Source organism: Cajanus cajan, chromosome 2, assembly GCF_000230855.2.
Source record: "Cajanus cajan strain Asha chromosome 2, NIPB_CcT2T_4, whole genome shotgun sequence".
Lineage (NCBI taxonomy): Eukaryota > Viridiplantae > Streptophyta > Magnoliopsida > Fabales > Fabaceae > Cajanus > Cajanus cajan.
In genome coordinates this window covers 45,297,710-45,317,708 of record NC_138518.1, presented here as the reverse complement: position 1 = coordinate 45,317,708, position 19,999 = coordinate 45,297,710, and the positions used below count along the sequence as shown (strand labels likewise).

The following is a 19,999-nucleotide window of genomic DNA, read 5'->3' as shown; positions in this document are numbered from 1 at the left end:
TTTTTATTTTTACTTTTAAGATTTATAAGCGGTCTTTCTAGATATGTTTCCACTGACTATGTTTTTATATACACTACAGCTAAATTTCAATAATAATCGATGTATTTTGGAGCGATAAAAACAAAATGGCTTAAATATGTTTTTAGTCCCTCAAATTTAAGGTAAATCTATTTTTGGTCCTTTAAATTTAAAATTGTTATTTTTAGTCCTTATAATTTCAAAAAATCTTATTTTAGTCATTATATTCAAATTTTGTTAAAAAATTTATAAACATTATTGCATAAAATCTACCTATTAGTGTCTCTATTAGTGAATATATCACATTTAATCCGATTGATATTGCATAACTATCTTAATTAGTCATTTTCAAAAATGTTATTAGTGACCTAAGAGATTTTTGAAAATTACAAGGACTAAAAACAACAATTTTAAATTTGAGAGACCGAAAATAAATTTAAATTTAAGGGACTAAAAACATATTTAAGTCAAACAAAATTTATCCCAAATTCATTATAAGGATTGCTTTATACGACAACTATAAAAGAGGTGAGCACAGTCTGCCTTCGAAATTTATTAGTATCTCAATCATCAGACATATACTATGACACAGAGTAACTCAGTGAGATTTGGAGTGAAACATATCCTGATGGTTTGAGTTGATCACTGAGGCAAAACATCAAAAGCAAAAGACTGTTCCATCATTCCATGATATTCCATTTCTATATTCTCAAACTCAAACGACCCTCAATAATAACTACTCTCACAAAAAACACCCACTTTTCTTCACTCTTTTCCACTTTCAACACTTGCTCTCACAGTTGCAACCTTCTGCAACTCTGCACCCTTTGCCACACCCTTTCCCAAATCAAGCAAGTTCACGCCTTTGGCATTCTCCATGGCTTCCTTCCCCGCAGTGTCTCCCTCTGTGCCTCTCTCATTCTCCAATATGCCTCCTTTGGCCACCCCTCTGCCTCCCTTCTTCTCTTCCAACACACTGTTCCATATTCCCGCACTGCCTTCTTGTGGAACACTCTTATCCGTGCCAATTCCATTGCTCGTGTCTTTGATGGATTCACCACCTATAACACCATGCTTCGTGCTGGTGTTAAGCCTGATGAGTGCACCTACCCTTTTGTCCTAAAGGAGTGTTCTGATTTTGGGGAGGTTCACAAGGGTAGGGAGGTTCATGGGGTTGTGTTTAAGTTTGGTTTTGATGGGGATGTCTTTGTTGGGAATACCCTTTTGGCCTTTTATGGTAATTGTGGCCTTTTTTCTGACGCAATGAAGGTGTTTGATGAAATGCCTGAAAGGGATAAGGTGTCGTGGAATACCATTATTGGCTTGTGGTCTCTCCATGGGTTTTATAAGGAGGCTCTAGGGTCTTTTAGAGCCATGGTTGCGGCTGTGCCGGAGATTCAACCAGATTTGGTTACTGTTGTTAGTGTGTTGCCGGTGTGTGCAGAAACTGAGGACGAGGTGATGGCGGGAATTGTGCACTGTTATGCTTTGAAGGTTGGCTTGTTAGGCCATGTAAAGGTTGGAAATGCGTTGGTTGATGTTTATGGGAAATGTGGGAGTGAGAAGGCTTCCAAGAAAGTTTTTGATGAAATTGATGAGAGAAATGTGGTTTCCTGGAATTCTATTATTACTAGTTTTTCTTTTAGAGGGAAATATATGGATGCTTTGGATGTATTTAGGTTGATGATTGGTACTGGAATGAGACCAAACTCTGTCACCATTTCTAGTATGCTACCTGTATTAGGAGAATTAGGACTTTTCAAATGGGGAATGGAAATCCATGGGTTTAGTTTAAGGATGGCTATTGAGTCTGATATTTTTATTGCTAACTCGTTGATAGATATATACGCGAAATCAGGATCTTCGAGAATAGCATCCATCATATTTAATAAAATGGAAGGCAGAAGCATAGTATCTTGGAATGCTATGATTGCAAATTTTGCTCAGAACAGGCTTGAGTTTGAAGCTGTAGAACTAGTGAGGCAAATGCAAGCAAAGGGAGAAACCCCCAACAATGTTACCTTCACAAATGTTCTTCCAGCTTGTGCAAGATTAGGTTTCCTGAATGTTGGAAAAGAAATTCATGCCAGGATTATTCGGGTTGGATCTTCTCGTGATTTGTTTGTCTCTAATGCTCTGACAGACATGTATTCAAAATGTGGATGCTTAAACCTCGCTCAAAATGTCTTTAATATTTCTGTCAGGGACGAAGTTTCCTACAATATACTAATTATAGGCTATTCTCGAACAAATGACTGCTCAGAGTCTATAAGTTTATTTTCAGAAATGATACTCTTGGGCATGTTGCCTGATATTGTTTCATTCATGGGTGTTATATCAGCTTGTGCAAATCTAGCTTCCATAAGACAAGGCAAAGAGGTCCATGGTCTCCTCATGAGAAAGCTTTTCCACACTCATCTTTTTGTGGCAAACTCACTCTTGGATCTTTATACCAGGTGTGGACGAATAGATCTTGCTACTAAGGTCTTTGATCGTATTCAAAACAAGGATGTGGCCTCTTGGAATACAATGATTTTGGGCTATGGTATGCTGGGTGAGTTGGAAACTGCAATCAACCTTTTTGAAGCAATGAAGGAAGACAGCGTGGAATATGATTCAGTTTCATTTATTGCGGTTTTGTCTGCATGTAGCCATGGAGGGCTAATTGAGAAGGGAAGGAAATACTTTAAGATGATGCATGATCTTAATATAGAACCCGCACATACACATTATGCTTGTATGGTTGATCTCCTTGGAAGGGCTGGTCTAATGAGAGAAGCTGCAGACCTTATTAGAGGCCTCTCTATTGTACCAGATACTAATATATGGGGTGCGCTGCTCGGAGCATGCCGGATTCATGGGAACATAGAATTGGGTCACTGGGCAGCTGAACATTTGTTTAAATTAAAGCCCCAGCACAGTGGATACTATATACTCCTTTCAAATATGTATGCAGAAGCTGAAAGATGGGACGAGGCAAACAAGGTTAGGGAATTGATGAAGTCAAGGGGGGCCAAGAAAAATCCTGGTTGCAGTTGGGTTCAAACTGGAGATCAGGTGCATGCATTTCTTGTTGGTGAGAAAATAGATAGCCTGGATGATGACTTTTGGAAATCATATATTTGTTAATTTGTTTTGTAGGAAAAGTCTGAGGGTATTGTCCTTCAATGAAATTGTTGAGGTTGCTGGACTAATATCTAAAGGATTATACTGTTTAAAGGCATTTTGCTGGTTGCATAAGCAAATTGAATTTTGGTTTTCCTTCCTTCACAGTTTAACTACAGTCCCTATTTATTATAAGTTTGTATGTTGTACAGTCAGGTAATGTGATGAAATTTTTTAGGATTTGAGATAATGAAAGTTTCTCTGGAAGTTTGTGTTTGATTTCTGTCTATTTCACGATTAAGATTATGCATGTTTTATCTCTGTAAGGCCAGGATATTAATTTGGTCTCCATTGAAGCCTTTTCCTGATAACTGCCATATATTTATTTAGAAGGCAGTGTTTACATTGTTACTACGCCTGGTGCAATGGGATTTTGAACTTGTGTATTTCATAACTTTTGCCTTACAACTACCTCCTTTGGATTGATAACCAACAAGGATCATAGGCTCACTTTTGTCTTACTACAACTACTACTACATCTTTTTGCTATCAGCTTCACCCCGGAATGAACGTGGTAACTCTTTCTACTTCATCATGCTTTTGGCCAATGCAAGCATCATCCTATTTCTTTTCTCTCACACAATGTGGACAGAAAAATTTAATAGAACTATGTAAATATACTGCCTCATATAGGTAGAAAGTCAAATTAATAGCATAAATCTTTAACTTAATGAATCCTCTAAAATTTGGGGTGAATTGCTTCATTTTTTGAAATATTTTTGTTGTCAATTTTTTAAACCTACTAATTTTTCAATTTTGTATATTTAATGGGGGAGGGGGGTTATAAAAATGAACAAATAGCAGATCAAAATATTTAGGGTTATTTCATTTGTCAAATATTTTCGTTGCTGCTTTTAATTGCATAAATATTACTTTATTTTCTATTTTTTTTTAAAATTGTGTAAACATAATAAATATTTATTTTTAAACGACAACATTTCCTCAAACCACCCCATTAAAAATCATTTCCCCCTTAAGAATTTTTTCACTAATTTTGTTTAAAATGACAGGGTCAAACTACCATCATTTTTTTAAAAAAATTTGATGATAGCTGCACAATAACTAATTATACTCCCTTGACAGAGGAGTTTCTAACCATTCCAATCTCTTGTATTTAATTATTTACATTTTAGCCATTTCTTAAGGACTATAAATTAAGTTCAGACAGCACTAAACAAAGGCAGTCTCAACTTGATATATCTCACTCTTCTTATTGAACCATATTACAACCATGGTTACACCACAAAAGAGCCTATCAACAGCTTTGAATGCTAGAATCATAGGCTCAGACAATGAAACCATAGTTTTATGTCATGGTTTTGGAACACACCAATCCATATGGGACAAAATCGTTCCTCTTTTAGCTGAAAATTACAATTTAGTTCTTTTTGATTGGCCCTTCTCTGGGGCTGTGACAGATAAGAGCCTCTATGACCATGCCAAGTACACATCCTTTGAACCTTATGCTGATGACTTAATCACCATCATAGGTGAGATGGACTTCAAATGTGTCACTTTTGTAGGACATTCCATGTCTGCTATGATTGGTTGCATTGCCTCCACCAAAAAGCCTGAGCTTTTTAAGAGGCTCATTCTTGTTACTGCTTCCCCAAGGTGAGTTCTATACTACTAGGCTTCTATTATTTGTTTATGAAAAAATGTTATTAATTAACGTATGTTTGGAATTTTATTTAATATAATTTTATTATTTAATAGTATTTACTCTTAATATTTTTCCCACACATATATATTGTGTTTTTTTTGTTTGATCTGTAGAAAAACATTACATTTTGTTTTCCCATGTGTTGACTTGAATTTTTGGAACAATACTTTTCAAATATACTTTCTAATTTGGAAGTTTGCTACATATATTCATTTTAAAAACCAAACAGCCGGCCATGCCGGCCAATTCCCTTTAAAATACACAAGTTTTATGCTATCCATTAATTATGTGATTAATCATATTTTAAGTCTCAATTACTACAATTATATGATATATAATGCCTTCTCTAGGTCAATGATAGTATAAAAGTTAAATTTAGAAGAAAAAAAAATAACATTTTGAGGTTTGATCCATTTGTGACTTAATCAATTACCTTTTAAAATGTGTATCTTGATTCTTAAAGTGTGCTAAACAACCCCTCTAACTTTTCTATGAAATACTGACGTAATGCGTATACAGTATGTGATTATAATTTTTTTTTTGTTTTTTAATTTTTCTCTATAAATGGGTCGTGTGTTTTAGTTCTTTACCTTCTAAATAAAGTTTTTCTATCTTTAATATTTTTTAAGTGTGATCTATGTTCTTCACTATATTTTCAACCAGTTTTTCATTAGCAGGAGAATTCCACCATCTCTACTTATCCATTTGTCTTTTGCATAATATGCACGCCACCGTAAATTTGGACTATATTCATACGTAGTAAATTAAATCCCACACCATTGAACTATGCTTGAATTTCTACTTATAAACTCTATTTGCCATTAATGGATAAAGAAAATGCTTCTATCACGCAACCCACATAAAACTTATGCCAGTAAACCAAACCAAATTAAACAGCTTGAGTCCCATTTATCCTAACCAATCTAGTACTCAAACCCAATCACGACAAATCTACATCATTACAACGCCAATATGAACCCTAATATTTATTAAGGATCTAATTTATGTTTTTCCCCTCAAATTTAATATCAAACATTTAAAGTCTATGACATGCTGAATTTTCATTTTTACTTGGGGCAATTATTTTCCAAATAACATCATGTCATTACTCGTATAGGTATATAAATACAGATGAGTACAAAGGTGGCTTTGAGAGGTCAAATGTTGAGGAATTAGTTTCAAACATAGAGTTTCAATACGAAAATTGGGTTTCATACTATGCTCCTATTGCTGTGGATCCAAATGATGCTGTCTCTGTTGAAAAATTCCAAAACTGCTTGAAAAGAATGGGAGCTGAAGTTGCAGTGTCCTTAGCCAAAACAGTGTTTTTCAGTGACTACAGAGACATGCTTGAAAAGGTTGAGATACCATGCACTATCATCCAGTCAAGTAATGATGCGGCAGTTCCACTAAGCGTAGGGAATTATTTGGAGGAGAAAATGAAAGGGATGTCCACTTTGGAGATCATAGACATGAGTGGCCATTTCCCTCAGCTAACTGCACATCTTAAGTTAGTTGATGTGCTGAAGGCTGTTATGGGCTTTGGCTCTGCACAAATTTAAGTGAGTTAATTTGGTATGTAATTCAGCTTTATCAATTTCTATCCCTTTTGTATGGTCAAGAGGTTCACATATTAGTAGAATAACAAGTTTAATTGAGGTGTATTTAAATGAGATTTTTCTACCTAATAAACTAGTGTGCTTCCTTTTATATGCCTAAGTCATAACATGTGGCAATTGTTCTATTGAGAAAATTGTGTAATAGTAAAAAGAAGAGATCTATGCTCAAGAAATACAATGTGGTATTGAGCCTTGTGTGGAAGTGTTTATTATATGGGAAGTTCTGTTGGGTGTAAATATGTATTCATCATGTAATAAATTTTAGTTTTAATGATAAAGTATTCATTAAATTAAATAATTGGTTTGATAAGGTATTTGATTAAAATTAAAGATTTATTATCATAATAAAGATTATAATAATCAAGTCTTTTATAATTTTAATTTAAATTAATTTTTGTTATAAGGTTATTATGAATAATTTATTAATTTACATGTATTGATGATGCACACATGGATGTAATCTTAATAGAGAACTTCTAATGACTAATATTATCTTAATCTTGAGTTAAAAAAATTTATCTTAATCTGTCAATAAAAAACTCTCTAGAAAAAATAAAATAGTGTAAGTTCTTTGATATGAGATTATACTAATTAACAAAATATTTATTATATTTTAATTTGGACACTTAATATTGTAGGACACTAGTTGAATTAATGGGTCAAATATAATTAAAAATATTTATGAAATTTATTTATAAAATAAAAGTCGAGTTACTCAATGTTATGTTGCCGCATCATTGATTGGATTATCCTATGCCACTTCAAGAAATTTATTTGTGTCAATTTTTAAACAATCTTCTATTATATCTCTCTTTTATTAATTATTCTACTCAATCCACCTTTCATTATCAATTTTAATCTAAATTAATCTATTCAATCATTCACTCTTATGTTATCTAATTCTTATTTCACAATCATTCACTCTTATGTTATCCAATTCTTATTTCACATAGCAATCTAAAGTGATATTTTTTCTTCCTCCTTGTTCACTCTGAATTTTTTTCCCTCAAATATGATTTGAGATTTGATAATTTATTTTGCAAGAGAATGAGAATCTTATGAAAACCGTCAATGTCATCATATTTTGAGACACATAAGAAATCCACCTTTCATTATCAATTTTTACCTAAATTAACCTATTTAATCATTCACTTATATTGTCCAATTCTTATTTCACATTGCAATTCTCATTGGAAATCTAAAGTGATATTCTTTCTTCCTCCTTTCTCACTCTTAATTTTTTTTCTCAAACATAATTTGCAAAAGAAGGAGAATCTAATGAGAATTGTCAAGGCCATCAAATTTTGGGATACATAGAAAATCTAAAGTGATATTCTTTCATTTTTTTTCGCTTTTAATTTTTTTTCCCTTATACATGATTTAAGATTTGATAATTTATTTTGCAAAAGGGGAATCATATGAGAATAGTTGAGACCATCAAATTTTGGAATACATGAAGATGGATATGCTAAAGGATAATAAAATATTATTTATTTTCCATGCAACAAGCATCGAATAAGCTAGATTTGTAATCTTCATTTCCTTCTTAAATCAATTATACTTAATTGTAAAATAAAGATACTTATCTAAACTTCCTTTTATTGTGTCTCAACAAATTCGGAGAGGCAAACAAATTTTAATGTTGACATGATATATATGTCTACTTCCTTTGGATTAAGTTTCTAAATTAATTTTTATCTTAACACACCACATGAAAAGAATGAATAAAATAGATATTTCTTTCAAATTAAATTATGTGTATTAATTCCTAATACGACAATAATATTTTTCTATATAGACTATTTCCTCAATTCTTTTAATCTTAGTATTTAACATCTATGTTGCATAAGATTTTTTAAGTTAGATAATTTTTTTAAAATTATGATTAAATATATTCATTACGATATTTCTTTCTTATTTTTAATGAGGAATTTTTGTCCTATTTTAAATAATAAATTTTATTTTATCTAGAAATGTTCATGTTTCAGGAATTGTAATCTAAAAATAAATTTTATCACCAATAAATATACAACAATGGAGTAGTGGAGCAGGGATGGATATTCGAAACATATAAATAAAAATCATCGTTGGAAGAAAATATTATCATATTTGTTTTAATATCAATTAAAATAATTTTTTAATTATAAAATTAATTATTAATATTTGGCTGTTAATTAAATGTAATTTATAACCACATGTTACTGATCATCAATTATAACAACTAAATGTATTTTAAAATTATCAGTTACTAATTATCTATAGATTTCAAAATTTTATTTTGGCAATTGTCTAATTAAATAAAATTTTAATATATGTTTTATTGATTTAATCAAGTCGTGTATTTTGAATTAAAAATGAAAATAAATTATTTATATTTGAAATGAGATGTATTGAGAAATGAGGACATATAATTTGAAATAAGATAAATTTACATTTTAAATTTATAATTTTATAATATACCTAAAATTAAAAGACTTATATCCAGTAAAAAAAAATACACAATCTATTAATAAACTTTTATTTAAATTAATTCTTCAAATAATGTAATTTAATACTATGAAATTTTATCATTTGAAGCATGATAAATATTTGTCTATAATAGTTCATTACTACTAGAATTTTTTTTTATCATGTATTATAATATCATTATCAATACATATAAAATTCATCCAATATATTTTTTATCCTATTGATATCTCAAATAATTTTATAACACAAAATAAGCATTTTGCAAATGTAGTGTCATTTAATTTTTTATTTTAAGTTTGAAATATCAATTAAAGTCATCATTATATTTTAAAAGTAACGTACATATAACTGTCAATTCAATATGTATCTATTCAACTTGGAGCAAAGACAAAAGAATAGGGTTTACATATATTTTATTACAAAAAAGCACTGTTAGTAAATCATCAGAAAATGATTGAATACAAAATTTAGTTTCTAATTTGCATTAAATTGGATGATTCCACACCAACATCACAAATATAATCAAATACATTCTAATTTTACAAACAAAGATAGTTCATCGAAAGAAAACTAACTAATTGGACATCAACATTCAACATCAACAAACCACAAGTTTGATTTGACCAATTACAAATGATAACGAGGAAATTTGTAGAGTTTGGTTAAGCTGATTCAATGCAACTAATAGAGCAATTTGGAACCTTCACAACCGACAAATATCATGTGCCCACCACCTCAGCTACCAACTGCTTTTAATAAGGAAAAGAAAAATATATTCATCTCTTGTAAAAATTTCAAGATCAAAATTATCAATAAGATTAGTTCACGACCGCTTTAAACTATATGTAGATAATAATTTCAGCAGTCAAGCGTTAGAGTCGTGTTTATATGTGTATAGTGAGATATTAAATTGACATCATACTTTTTTGTGGAAATAATTTAAGGCTTTACCTTTTCGATGATTCCTAGTCATCCAACCACTCATATTATCACTTCATCAATATTTATCTGGATGGCAGGAATGTGAGCAATCTTATACCAATATTTTCCTTTCTGATTTTGATACCTCTCTTCTAGTAAAGGACATCTGTATATAGTCAATAATTCAAGAGAGGATGGCAAGTGATCTTCTGGCAAGGACTCAAGGCTTCCACAAAAAGTGATATGAAGCTTTAGGAGAGAAGTGAGATGTTGAAGCCCATTTCCTTCCCACAACTTCAATTTATCTAAACCGCATAGGCCGAGAGACTGGAGAGATGTGAGATGTTGAAGCCCATTCCCTTCCCACGACTTCAATTCAACTAAATAATTTAAGACCAGAGACCGGAGAGATGTGAGATGTTGAAGCCCTTTTCCTTCCATTCCCAAACACTTCAAACCATCAAGACCCTCAAGGTACAACCGTTGAAGAGAAGTGGGCAGTAACGGCTCCTTTAGCAGGATGTTAACAACATCTGCCTCCCCACCACCCTCAATACAAAGATAAGATAGAGAAGTGAGGCGTTGGAATAGGAAACCTAACTCATCTTTAGACATACATGATAGCACTCCAACATTAACCTTCAGTGATTCTAAACTTGAAGGAAAACACCTTGCACCTAATGATGCTACCATTGCAAGCTTAGGGAGCCTTAAGAATTTAAGGGAAGGGAGATCAATCAGTTCTAAAAGTGACCCAAGTTTCTCACAATCATCGACATTAACACTTATTAATTTGGGAGCAGCCCCTCCACCTTGAGTAGTAATTGCTTCCAAGTTGGGACACGAGGTGATCTCTAGACATTCAAGAGCAGGGAAACAATCTAATGTAATGAACGTAAGAGAATGACAACTCTCCCTAATTTCCAGAGATTCAAGTGATGTGTATTTGTGCCACGTTTCATGAGATAAAAATTCTAAGTTCTCACAACATCTAATCTCAAGTGATTTCAATGACGTAGGCAAACCATCATTTGGGAAGGAAATCAAAGAGGGAATACTCTCAAGACTCAACCATTGAAGACAATTGGCACCTAGTATCATTCTTGGCAAACATGACAAGCTATCCCATATGAAAATATTTAGCTTCTCATACGAAAATTCGTCAAGAAGAGACAACAAGCCTTTTCCCCCTTCACTAATACTTAAAGATTCAATTGATGTGTTCCAGTGTAGATCACATGATTTTGCCTCTAATTGGTTGCACTTTGAGATACTAACCTCTTTTAATGAAGGAAGATGGCTGGGCAAGTTTCCTCTCAACGTTGGACATTGTGATAAACTCAAATGCTTCAGCAAAGGAAAAGGAAATTCGCTACTTTCACCTTCAAATGGTAGCCACTCCTCCCATTCTAACATCTCTTCAAACACGAGACTCTCCAACATAGGAAATGGTTGAAAGAAAGGGGACCTTTCGTTGTTGCAGTAGAATTCATCACCAACTATCTTCACCATTTTCATCCGTTGAATCACAAGTTCCTTAAGAGAAGGTAATTGTCCAAATGGTGGAAGTGACAAGCAATAGTTGCAGTCACTGATACGAAGGACTATAACATTAGAATACGAAGACTCACTTAACCATTTCGGAAAGCTTGTGCCACTATAGTATCTGATGGTGAGTTTCTTTAGATTTGTTGATGGTTGCAGGTTCTCAAGTACATCTTTCTCAATTTTTGAATCTTGTGGATCTTTTCCCCATTTCAGTGTAAGCTCCTCAATCTGCTTTTTTTTCTTCATGTTGGCTTGAAATGCATCCATGGGATCAACAATATTTTGTAGCTTCAAAATAGAAAGGTTACCTTGTAGAAAAATAAATTTTCTTAATTCTTTGATGCTTAATCCATCTTCTCTTCCTACAACAAAGGAAGTCAAAGTACGAAGATCTTGTAATTTGCATATTTGTGTTGGTATCTCATTCAAATTTGTGCCCCTAATATCCAGGTGATGTAGATTGACCAAATTTGCTATCTCTCCTGGAAGCTGGATAAGATGTTTACAATTTGCTAATTTCAGAGTTTGCAAATTGTAAAGTGTAAAGGTTGCATCGGGCAATTTTTTGATGGAAGTAAAGGAAAGGTCAAGATACCGCAAAAGCACCAAATTTCCAATTGAATTAGGCAACTCAGAGATATTTCTGTATTTTGACAATGACAGTGTTCGCAAGCATCTTAGTTTTGGAAGCCAACCATGTGATACCTTTTTGGTTAAGTAATAATGAGATACACGTGGGCACTGTGGTAGAAAGGTGCGCACAAACTTTAGCTCATACAAGCCCTCAAATCTTTTAGAGACATCAAATCCTTTCATAGGAAATGCTAAATGACGAGCAGTTCTTGGGATTTCATCACCATCAAAGTTGTAAGAACTTTTTCCCGATACTAGTTTAGCTAAATCATAGATGAGATCATGCATTCGAAACTGTTCCTCTGCTTTAGCTTTGTCTTTTTCAATTAAAGATCTAGATAACAATTCATTAAAGCATTCATCACCTACTGATTCCAATGATTTCTCTCCATGGACTCGTTGAAGAAAGCCTTCAGCCATCCATAACAAAATCAATTCCTTCCTATCCAACAAATGTTGTTTGGAAAAAATTGAGCAATAAGCAAAACATCTTTTCAAATGTGCCGGAAGATGAAGATAACTTATGCGTAAAGCAGGTGTAACATCATCACGTGCCCATAAATTGCTGTTCAAAATTCTATTCCATTCCTCTACATCAACAACTGATCTCAAAAGACCTCCCAATATTTTAGCTGCTAGTGGTAGGCCATCGCATTTTCTTGCAATTTTTCTACCAATTTCTTCTAGCATTGGATATTTGTTGAATCCTTCATTTCCAAATGCATGTTTTGCAAGTATACACCAACAATTTTCATCTGTTAGACGTTTCAGCTCACATATGGGAAATGTATGTGTTATTTGTGCAACACTATGTTGTCGGGTTGTCACAATGATCTTACTTCCCTTCTTTCCACTTGTAAAAGGTGCTATTAAATGATTCCAGTCATTGTATTTTTCATTCCAAAGGTCATCGAGCACAAGCAAGAATTTTTTATCTCTTAAGTTGTTCTTCAATTCAACCCGAAGTGTATCTAAATCAATACTATCAATCTTTTTAGAAGTGACAGATTCAACAATTGTCTTCGTAACTCTAAACACATCAAAATCATCAGATACCCATGCCCAAGTTGTCAAATCAAAATGTTTCTGCACTGCATTATCATTATAAAGACATTGAGCTAGGGTTGTTTTTCCAAGACCACCCATGCCCAATATTGTCAGCACTTCTATATGATTGTTATTCCCATCTTCATCAGATAGAAGCATTCTCAGTAGCTTCTCTTTGTCATCCTCCCTTGCAACAACAACAGATTCAACCAATGAATCTGTAACTGTTCTGTAAGATACTCTCCTAGAAACACTTTGCAAACCAATAATATCTTTATGTTTCACAAAATGTTCTAGCCTTGTAGATATTGCTTCAAGCTTGGAATTGATGCTCCGATAAAATTGATTAAAGGGAGAAGAAAGGAATGATCTGACCTGGGAAGAAAGGAATGTTTTAGATTCTCCCTCTACCTTGCACCTCAAAGAATCTGTGTTGATTTCATCCAACAAGTCCTCAGCATCTAAGACAGCATCTTTGAGCTCATCAAGCCATGCCCTCACTGCAAGATCAGTGATCTGTTTTTCCTCAGCATCATTCAGCACAGCATTGAGTGACAATAACTTTATCCTCAGCTCATCCAAGAGAGAAACATTGAGCTTTCTGTTGGCAAAGTAATCTCGAAACTCTGAAGAAGTAATCCTATCCAACAAGGTTTGCACAGAAGCAGAGATGAGAGCCTCTCCAACCATAGCAAAGGCCATTTCTTCTCTTTTTTAGCAAAAAAGTAGATCTGATCTGAACACTGAAGCTTGAACTATGCTTTTAAGTAAAGTCGATGATGAGTGCGCGTGAACCTTTCACTTTTTGGTTTTTGTTTTTAGCATTAAAGAAGGTTGACTGACCAACAACTGTGTGGCATTATTGATTTACTGTATTGGTAATCAAGCGTTTGTGCATTTTTTATTTACTCAAAATCATGATTCAACAAAAAATACCATCCATGAACACTTTCATTATCATTTTTTCTTTAAAATCATAGAATCTAATTCGGTTATTAATTAAGTCTTTGTTACAAAGGCCATTTCTTCTCTTGTTTTGCAAATAGTGTAAGAACTCTGCAGCTTTAGCTAGTTGTTGAATGTGATAGGGACTCGTCTTAGTGAGAAATTGATGTATTATATATAAATAATTTCCAATAATGTTTTATGATGTCTTGAAATTCATACTTCATTTGTGTAATAAGATTCTAAGATGAGGGGAAGTGAGAAAAAAATTCATATTATTATTATTATTATTATTGGTTCTGATTTTAAATAAAATCACACTTTCACCAAAAATATATTCTAATAACATTTTCACTGTAATTTTTTCTTTTAAATAAAATAAAATTTTAAGTTAGCAATTATGTCTTGATTATAATACTGTTTATTGCAGGGGTATTCATACAACTATTTTGAAAATTAAATTAAACTAAAATATAAAAAAAGTGAACTACTTTTTATAAAAGCCAAATTAAACTATATTTTAAGTTCAATTTTAAAAACTAAACAATTCAACAGTACTGTAAATGCGTGAATCTCTATGCATTTTGGATTTGTTTTATTGCTTAAATCTCACATGCTTGTATATTTTTTATTTACTGCCAAATGTTGTATATAAAACATATTTTAACCAAAAATATATTCTTATAACATTTTCATTGTAACTTTTTCTTTTAAATAAAATAAACTTTTCAGTTAGCATATTTAAAATAAACTTTTCAGTTAGCAATTATGTCTTGATTATAATACAGTTTATTTTTATACTGGATGGTTCAAGTATGTGATATTCTATGTTATCCATTTCACCTATAAAACTTCTTTTTCTTGTTCTAATACTAGAAATAAAAGGTCCTAGCTTTCTGCTGGCAAATATTCGAAACTCTTCAAAACTATCTAGTGTAATAGCATCTTCACAGAAGCAGGGATAAATGCCTCTCCAACTACAGCAAAGGGAAATTCTTCTCTTGTTATGAAAATAGTATAAGAACTCTGAAGCTTTAGTAAAAAGCTGATGGTGATATGGTTGTGACTCATGAGGAATTGAGGTATTATAATGCTAAACTGATGTCAATGATTTGATTTCACGGTGATGCAAACGCGTAAACCACTTCTTTTTATAAAAAATATTGACTGACCAATAGTATGTATCGTTGTAAATAAGCTGCACATTTAAATTAGTAGATACCTCAATAGTGCTAATATTTTATTTGCTTATACTTATAGGATGAATGTGACCATCCAACCACTCTGCATTTCGACTTTTTCATGTATACTTCTTCTGGATTAAACAGGGAAGAAATCCTGTTTCAAACAAACAGATGCATGAATATAGCAAAACTGTTTACCAGGTGACGTAAAGAGATTTGGTGGTAATTAAATGGAAATCACAATTCTAGTAATACAGTGAAATGCAGAAAAAAAAAATTAATAGTTAAATTTACAAAGAGTTAATTATACAGTTTGTGTACATTTATGAATTCCTAAAACTAGACACCTCATACCTCAATCCCTTTGTTTGATGCTTCTTGGTGTATGATTATGGATACCTCAATTATGCAATATTGTGTTTGCTTAATTAGTTTCTAAAAAGTCATATATCAGGGAAGTAGGGAAATCTACAGGTTTGTAAAATCAAGGGAAAACTAAAGAGAAGTAATAGTTCTTGGGAGACAGCTAGGGTGTATTTCATCATTGCTGACCGAAGTGTGTTTGACTGTCACAACTTATTCATGATTTTAATGAGGATTGAATCAATAGATGAAATTTAGTTATAGTTTCCTTTTAAACAATTCTTTATCTATTAATGATATATAGCTCAATTTAAAGTTTTATGATGTCTTGAAATTCATACTTCATTTGTGTAATAAGATTCTAAGATGAGGGGAAGTGAGAAAAAAATTCATATTATTATTATTATTATTGGTTCTGATTTTAAATAAAATCACACTTTCACCAAAAATATATTCTAATAACATTTTCACTGTAACTTTTTCTTTTAAATAAAATAAAATCTTAAGTTAGCAATTATGTCTTGATTATAATACTGTTGTTTATTGCACGGGGTATTCATACAACTATTTTGAAAATTAAATTAAACTAAAATATAAAAAAAGTGGACTACTTTTTATAAAAGCCAAATTAAACTATATTTTAAGTTCAATTTTAAAAACTAAACAACTATAAAATGCAGTTTAGTGCACTTTAGTTACAAAGAAAAAACTTATTATAATGACTTTTTCATAAATGTTATATTCAATCTACTCAAGTAATGGTTTTTATTATAAATAAGACCAAGTATTTTAAATATTTTTTTAAAAAATTGTTATTCAATTTAAAAGTTTTTTTAAATTTAAATTAAACAACTATAAAATGTAATTTAGTGTGTAACAACCCAATTTTCATAGAATGTACGAGTGCCCAAAAGCCCAATGAGGGTAATTTAGTAATTTACAGGAGTGTTTTAGTAGTCTAGAACAGGCCGTTCCAAACTATTAAATTTGCCTATGATTCTTAGTTGAGAACGGGTCGTTCTAGTTTCGGAACGGGCCGTTCCAAAATATGACCGTTGTGAGTTTTTAATGCAAACCCAGAACGGGCCGATCTGGTTTGAGAACGGGTCGTTCTGGATGTGAATTTTACACATGCCGTCAGAGTCCAGAACGGGCTGTTCCAGCGACGCCTGATGCCTATAAATAGAGTGCTCTGTCACATCCAAAATCACACCTTTCAATTCTGACTTCTTTCTTCTACACTTTCTTCTTTTCCTTCTACACTCTATGAAGATCGAGGGAAACTCAGAGGAGGAGACCAAGGAGATCTCTATTTTAGTTTCAACTACTGTTTATCCAGGTACGGGAGAAAAGATTATTTGTATGCAAAGTTACATGAGGGAATTAGGTAGAAGAGGAAGCTCGTAGGATTATGAGTAATTTTATAATTATTTTTGTTTGGAGAATTATTGGTCTTATGTGATTCTGTATGTAATTAAGATTATGAATATATATTTAATTTGTAAGAATGATGATTTGGGAGTGAGAACGAAATTATAGAAAAGTGTGTAAGTTAGGTTTTGAAAAAATTGGATTATTTCTGTTTGAGGAATTGATGATCTCATTAGATTCTGTATGTGTTGAGGATTAGAAATATATATTTAATTTGTAAGAATGATGATCTGGGAGAGAGAACGAAATTGTAGAAAAGTGTCCGTGAGTTAGGTTTTTGGAATAATTGGGAGTTTTACCATTTATGTTAAGATTATATTAAATTGGTAATTCCATTGATTATTATATTAATTTATGAAATGTTATTGTTATTCCATTGATGATCTAGATGTGAATTGCTTGAGGGGTGTGTAAACCCTTATTTTGTTAGACTTATCTGTTGTGTATATGAAATTGTGTATGTGATATGTTATTGAGCTATAAGATGAGATGTGATGAATGTGAATATGATTATGATTGTGATTCCTCACATCAATGACCAGGGATGGCACAGCCCCTGGGTAAGTGATGCTACAGGGAGGGCGGGACCCTGGCATGGTGTGGGATGAGTGAGACAATTAACACGTATCACTTATGTCGAATATGGCAGCCCTGACGACATAGGGTTAATTGTAAGATTTGTGTGGATTGTGATGTGATTGTGGTTCCTCACATCAATGACCAGGCATGGCACGGCCCCTGGGTAAGTGAAGCTACAGGGAGGGCGTGACCCTAGCATGGTGTGGGATGAGTGAGACAATTAACCCGTATCACTTATGTCAGTTGTGGTGTGGCCTTGACATAGTGTTAATTGTAATATTTGTGTGGATTGTGATGGATTGATGTAATTGAGATGTAAAAATGATGAATGATTGATAAATTATGATATATATAAATGCTTGTGAATATTTCATTAAGGAGTTATGATGAGATTATGTTCGACTTTGTACAGACCAGTTATAGTAACCATTTTGACTACTATCAAAGTAGATATTGACTCCAAATACTACCTTATAAGACTCCACATCTTGTAGAAGTTGATTAGTGACTCTCATACTTAGTTATAGATGTTTTCTTTTCTCACCGTACAACTTGTGGATGTTTTAGGTGAGGAAGATCCGGCTATAAGTGACATCTAGAATGTCAACGGTTGAATTGTGGGTATGCTATGATATTGTGACATCGAGGCAGAGGATTTCTAGGACATGAAATTTTTATATGAATTTGGAGTTGTATTTATTATTTAAAAAAAAACAATTTGTAAACTCTTATGTTTCATTTTCTAATTTATTTATTTTCAATCATTTTGGATATTCAAAAATATTTGTGAAGGTTTTTATGTGAACCCTTTTACCAACGTTGAAAGATTTATTCTTTAGCTTATTTACATTGTTACAATATATGTGTTGGGGTAGTAAGGGTATCACATAGTGCACTTTAGTCACAATTTTATTTTATTATAATAACATTTGCATAATTATTGTATTCAATATGCACAAGTAATGATTTCTTTTATTATAAATAAGATTATATATTTTAAATATTTTTAAAGTTTTGTTATCCAATTATACATTAACATAAATAATTAAGATATATATCTTTTGAATAATTATTTAAGCAATGTATTAAAATTAAGTTTTTATTTAAAATATATTGACTATAAATCAAATTATTCAACGCTAGAAAGTTATTATTATAGTTTTAAATATGTTTTTTTTTTATTTTAATTTGCTTTGTTTATGTACCACTTAAAGAATTTAGTTTATCCAAATGAAACCGCATTGTACACATTTTAGTGTGTTAGTATAAGTTTGAGAATGAGTTAATTTGAAATATTTTTTTATAATGTACTTTAGTTAAATTTATAGTAAAAAAGGAGTTCAGTTAAGTTTAAATTATAGTACAATTTGATCTTTTTGAAATATAGTTTATTAAATTAGAAAATAGTTTAGTTATTTTTCTGAACTATATATTTTATAATTTAGTTAGTTTAGATGAACTGTTTCTATAATTCAGTTTAGTTAATAGATAGTTTAGTTTAGATCAACCCTTTTAATACCTTAATGTAGAAGTTATTGTAGGACTCAATGCTTAAAAGTTCTCTAGCAACCTCTCAACAATGTTCTACACACTATAAGAAAAATGCAAATTATTAATGGATAATTTGTGACAGATACAAATCTATCAAAAAAATTATATTTTCAACAAAAAAAATTTATAGGAAAAATTATATTACCGATAGATACAAATTTGTTGAAAAATTTATATTTCCAATAGATAATTTTTGACGAATACAAATCTATCGAAAAATTTATATTTCTGACGGATATATCCGTCAGTAATTTCTAACAAATATAAATTTGTCAGAAAATTTATATTTCTAAAAAAAGAATTCGTAGAAAAAGTTATATTATCAATGAAATATTTTTTATGAATTTATGTTTGTCAAAAATGTAAGAATTTTTGACGAAAAATTTTCGACAGATGCTTAAGTCAAATTTTTTTGATGGAATGTTACTAACAAATAATGGTTTGTCAAAAATTTGATCTGTCAAAAATATTTAATAATCTATCAGAAATTGCATTCATTATAAATGTTTAATATTTCGTTCGATATCAATAAAAATGATTAAAATTGACAATCATATATTAAAAAAGATCAATAAAATTTTAAATATCTATCTATCTATATCTATATCTATATATATATATATAGAGAGAGAGAGAGAGAAGAGGAGGAATCAAATGACACACAAAGTAACTCTTGATAAAATTACTCCGTTCAATAACTCATAGTGTATGTTGAATTTCATTGATCTAACTATTAAATTAAAAGTTATTAAATTTTACCAATAACTAATATAGAAAAAATTGATTAGTTTTGGAATAAATTATTTACAAACAATATAGTTGAAAAATTAATTATTTTAAATTATTTAACTAGAATCTTATTG

The 19,999-nt window shown here is 31.4% G+C and overlaps 3 protein-coding genes across 3 annotated transcripts; 2 read left to right on the top strand and 1 right to left on the bottom strand.

Annotated features, from left to right (window-relative positions):
• The first annotated feature begins 561 nt into the window (after nucleotides 1–561).
• On the top strand, nucleotides 562–3,402 carry LOC109805123 (pentatricopeptide repeat-containing protein At1g18485). The gene has a single exon (XM_083068279.1). The coding sequence runs from the start codon at nucleotides 706–708 to the stop codon at nucleotides 3,145–3,147; it is 2,442 nt and encodes an 813-aa protein (XP_082924405.1). The 5' UTR covers nucleotides 562–705; the 3' UTR covers nucleotides 3,148–3,402.
• Nucleotides 3,403–3,546: 144 nt separating this feature from the next.
• LOC145954291 (putative strigolactone esterase DAD2) lies at nucleotides 3,547–6,519 on the top strand. The gene is made up of 2 exons (XM_083068280.1): nucleotides 3,547–4,797; nucleotides 5,964–6,519. Exons 1-2 carry the CDS (start codon nucleotides 4,415–4,417, stop codon nucleotides 6,406–6,408), a joined length of 828 nt encoding a protein of 275 aa, XP_082924406.1. The 5' UTR covers nucleotides 3,547–4,414; the 3' UTR covers nucleotides 6,409–6,519.
• A 2,811-nt stretch (nucleotides 6,520–9,330) lies between these two features.
• Nucleotides 9,331–13,889, bottom strand: LOC109804933 (putative disease resistance RPP13-like protein 1). The gene is made up of 2 exons (XM_020366860.3): nucleotides 9,886–13,889; nucleotides 9,331–9,680 (listed from the first exon to the last, which is right to left on the bottom strand). The coding sequence occupies exon 1, from the start codon at nucleotides 13,783–13,785 to the stop codon at nucleotides 9,916–9,918; it is 3,870 nt and encodes a 1,289-aa protein (XP_020222449.2). The 5' UTR covers nucleotides 13,786–13,889; the 3' UTR covers nucleotides 9,331–9,680; nucleotides 9,886–9,915.
• Between the last annotated feature and the right edge of the window lie 6,110 nt (nucleotides 13,890–19,999).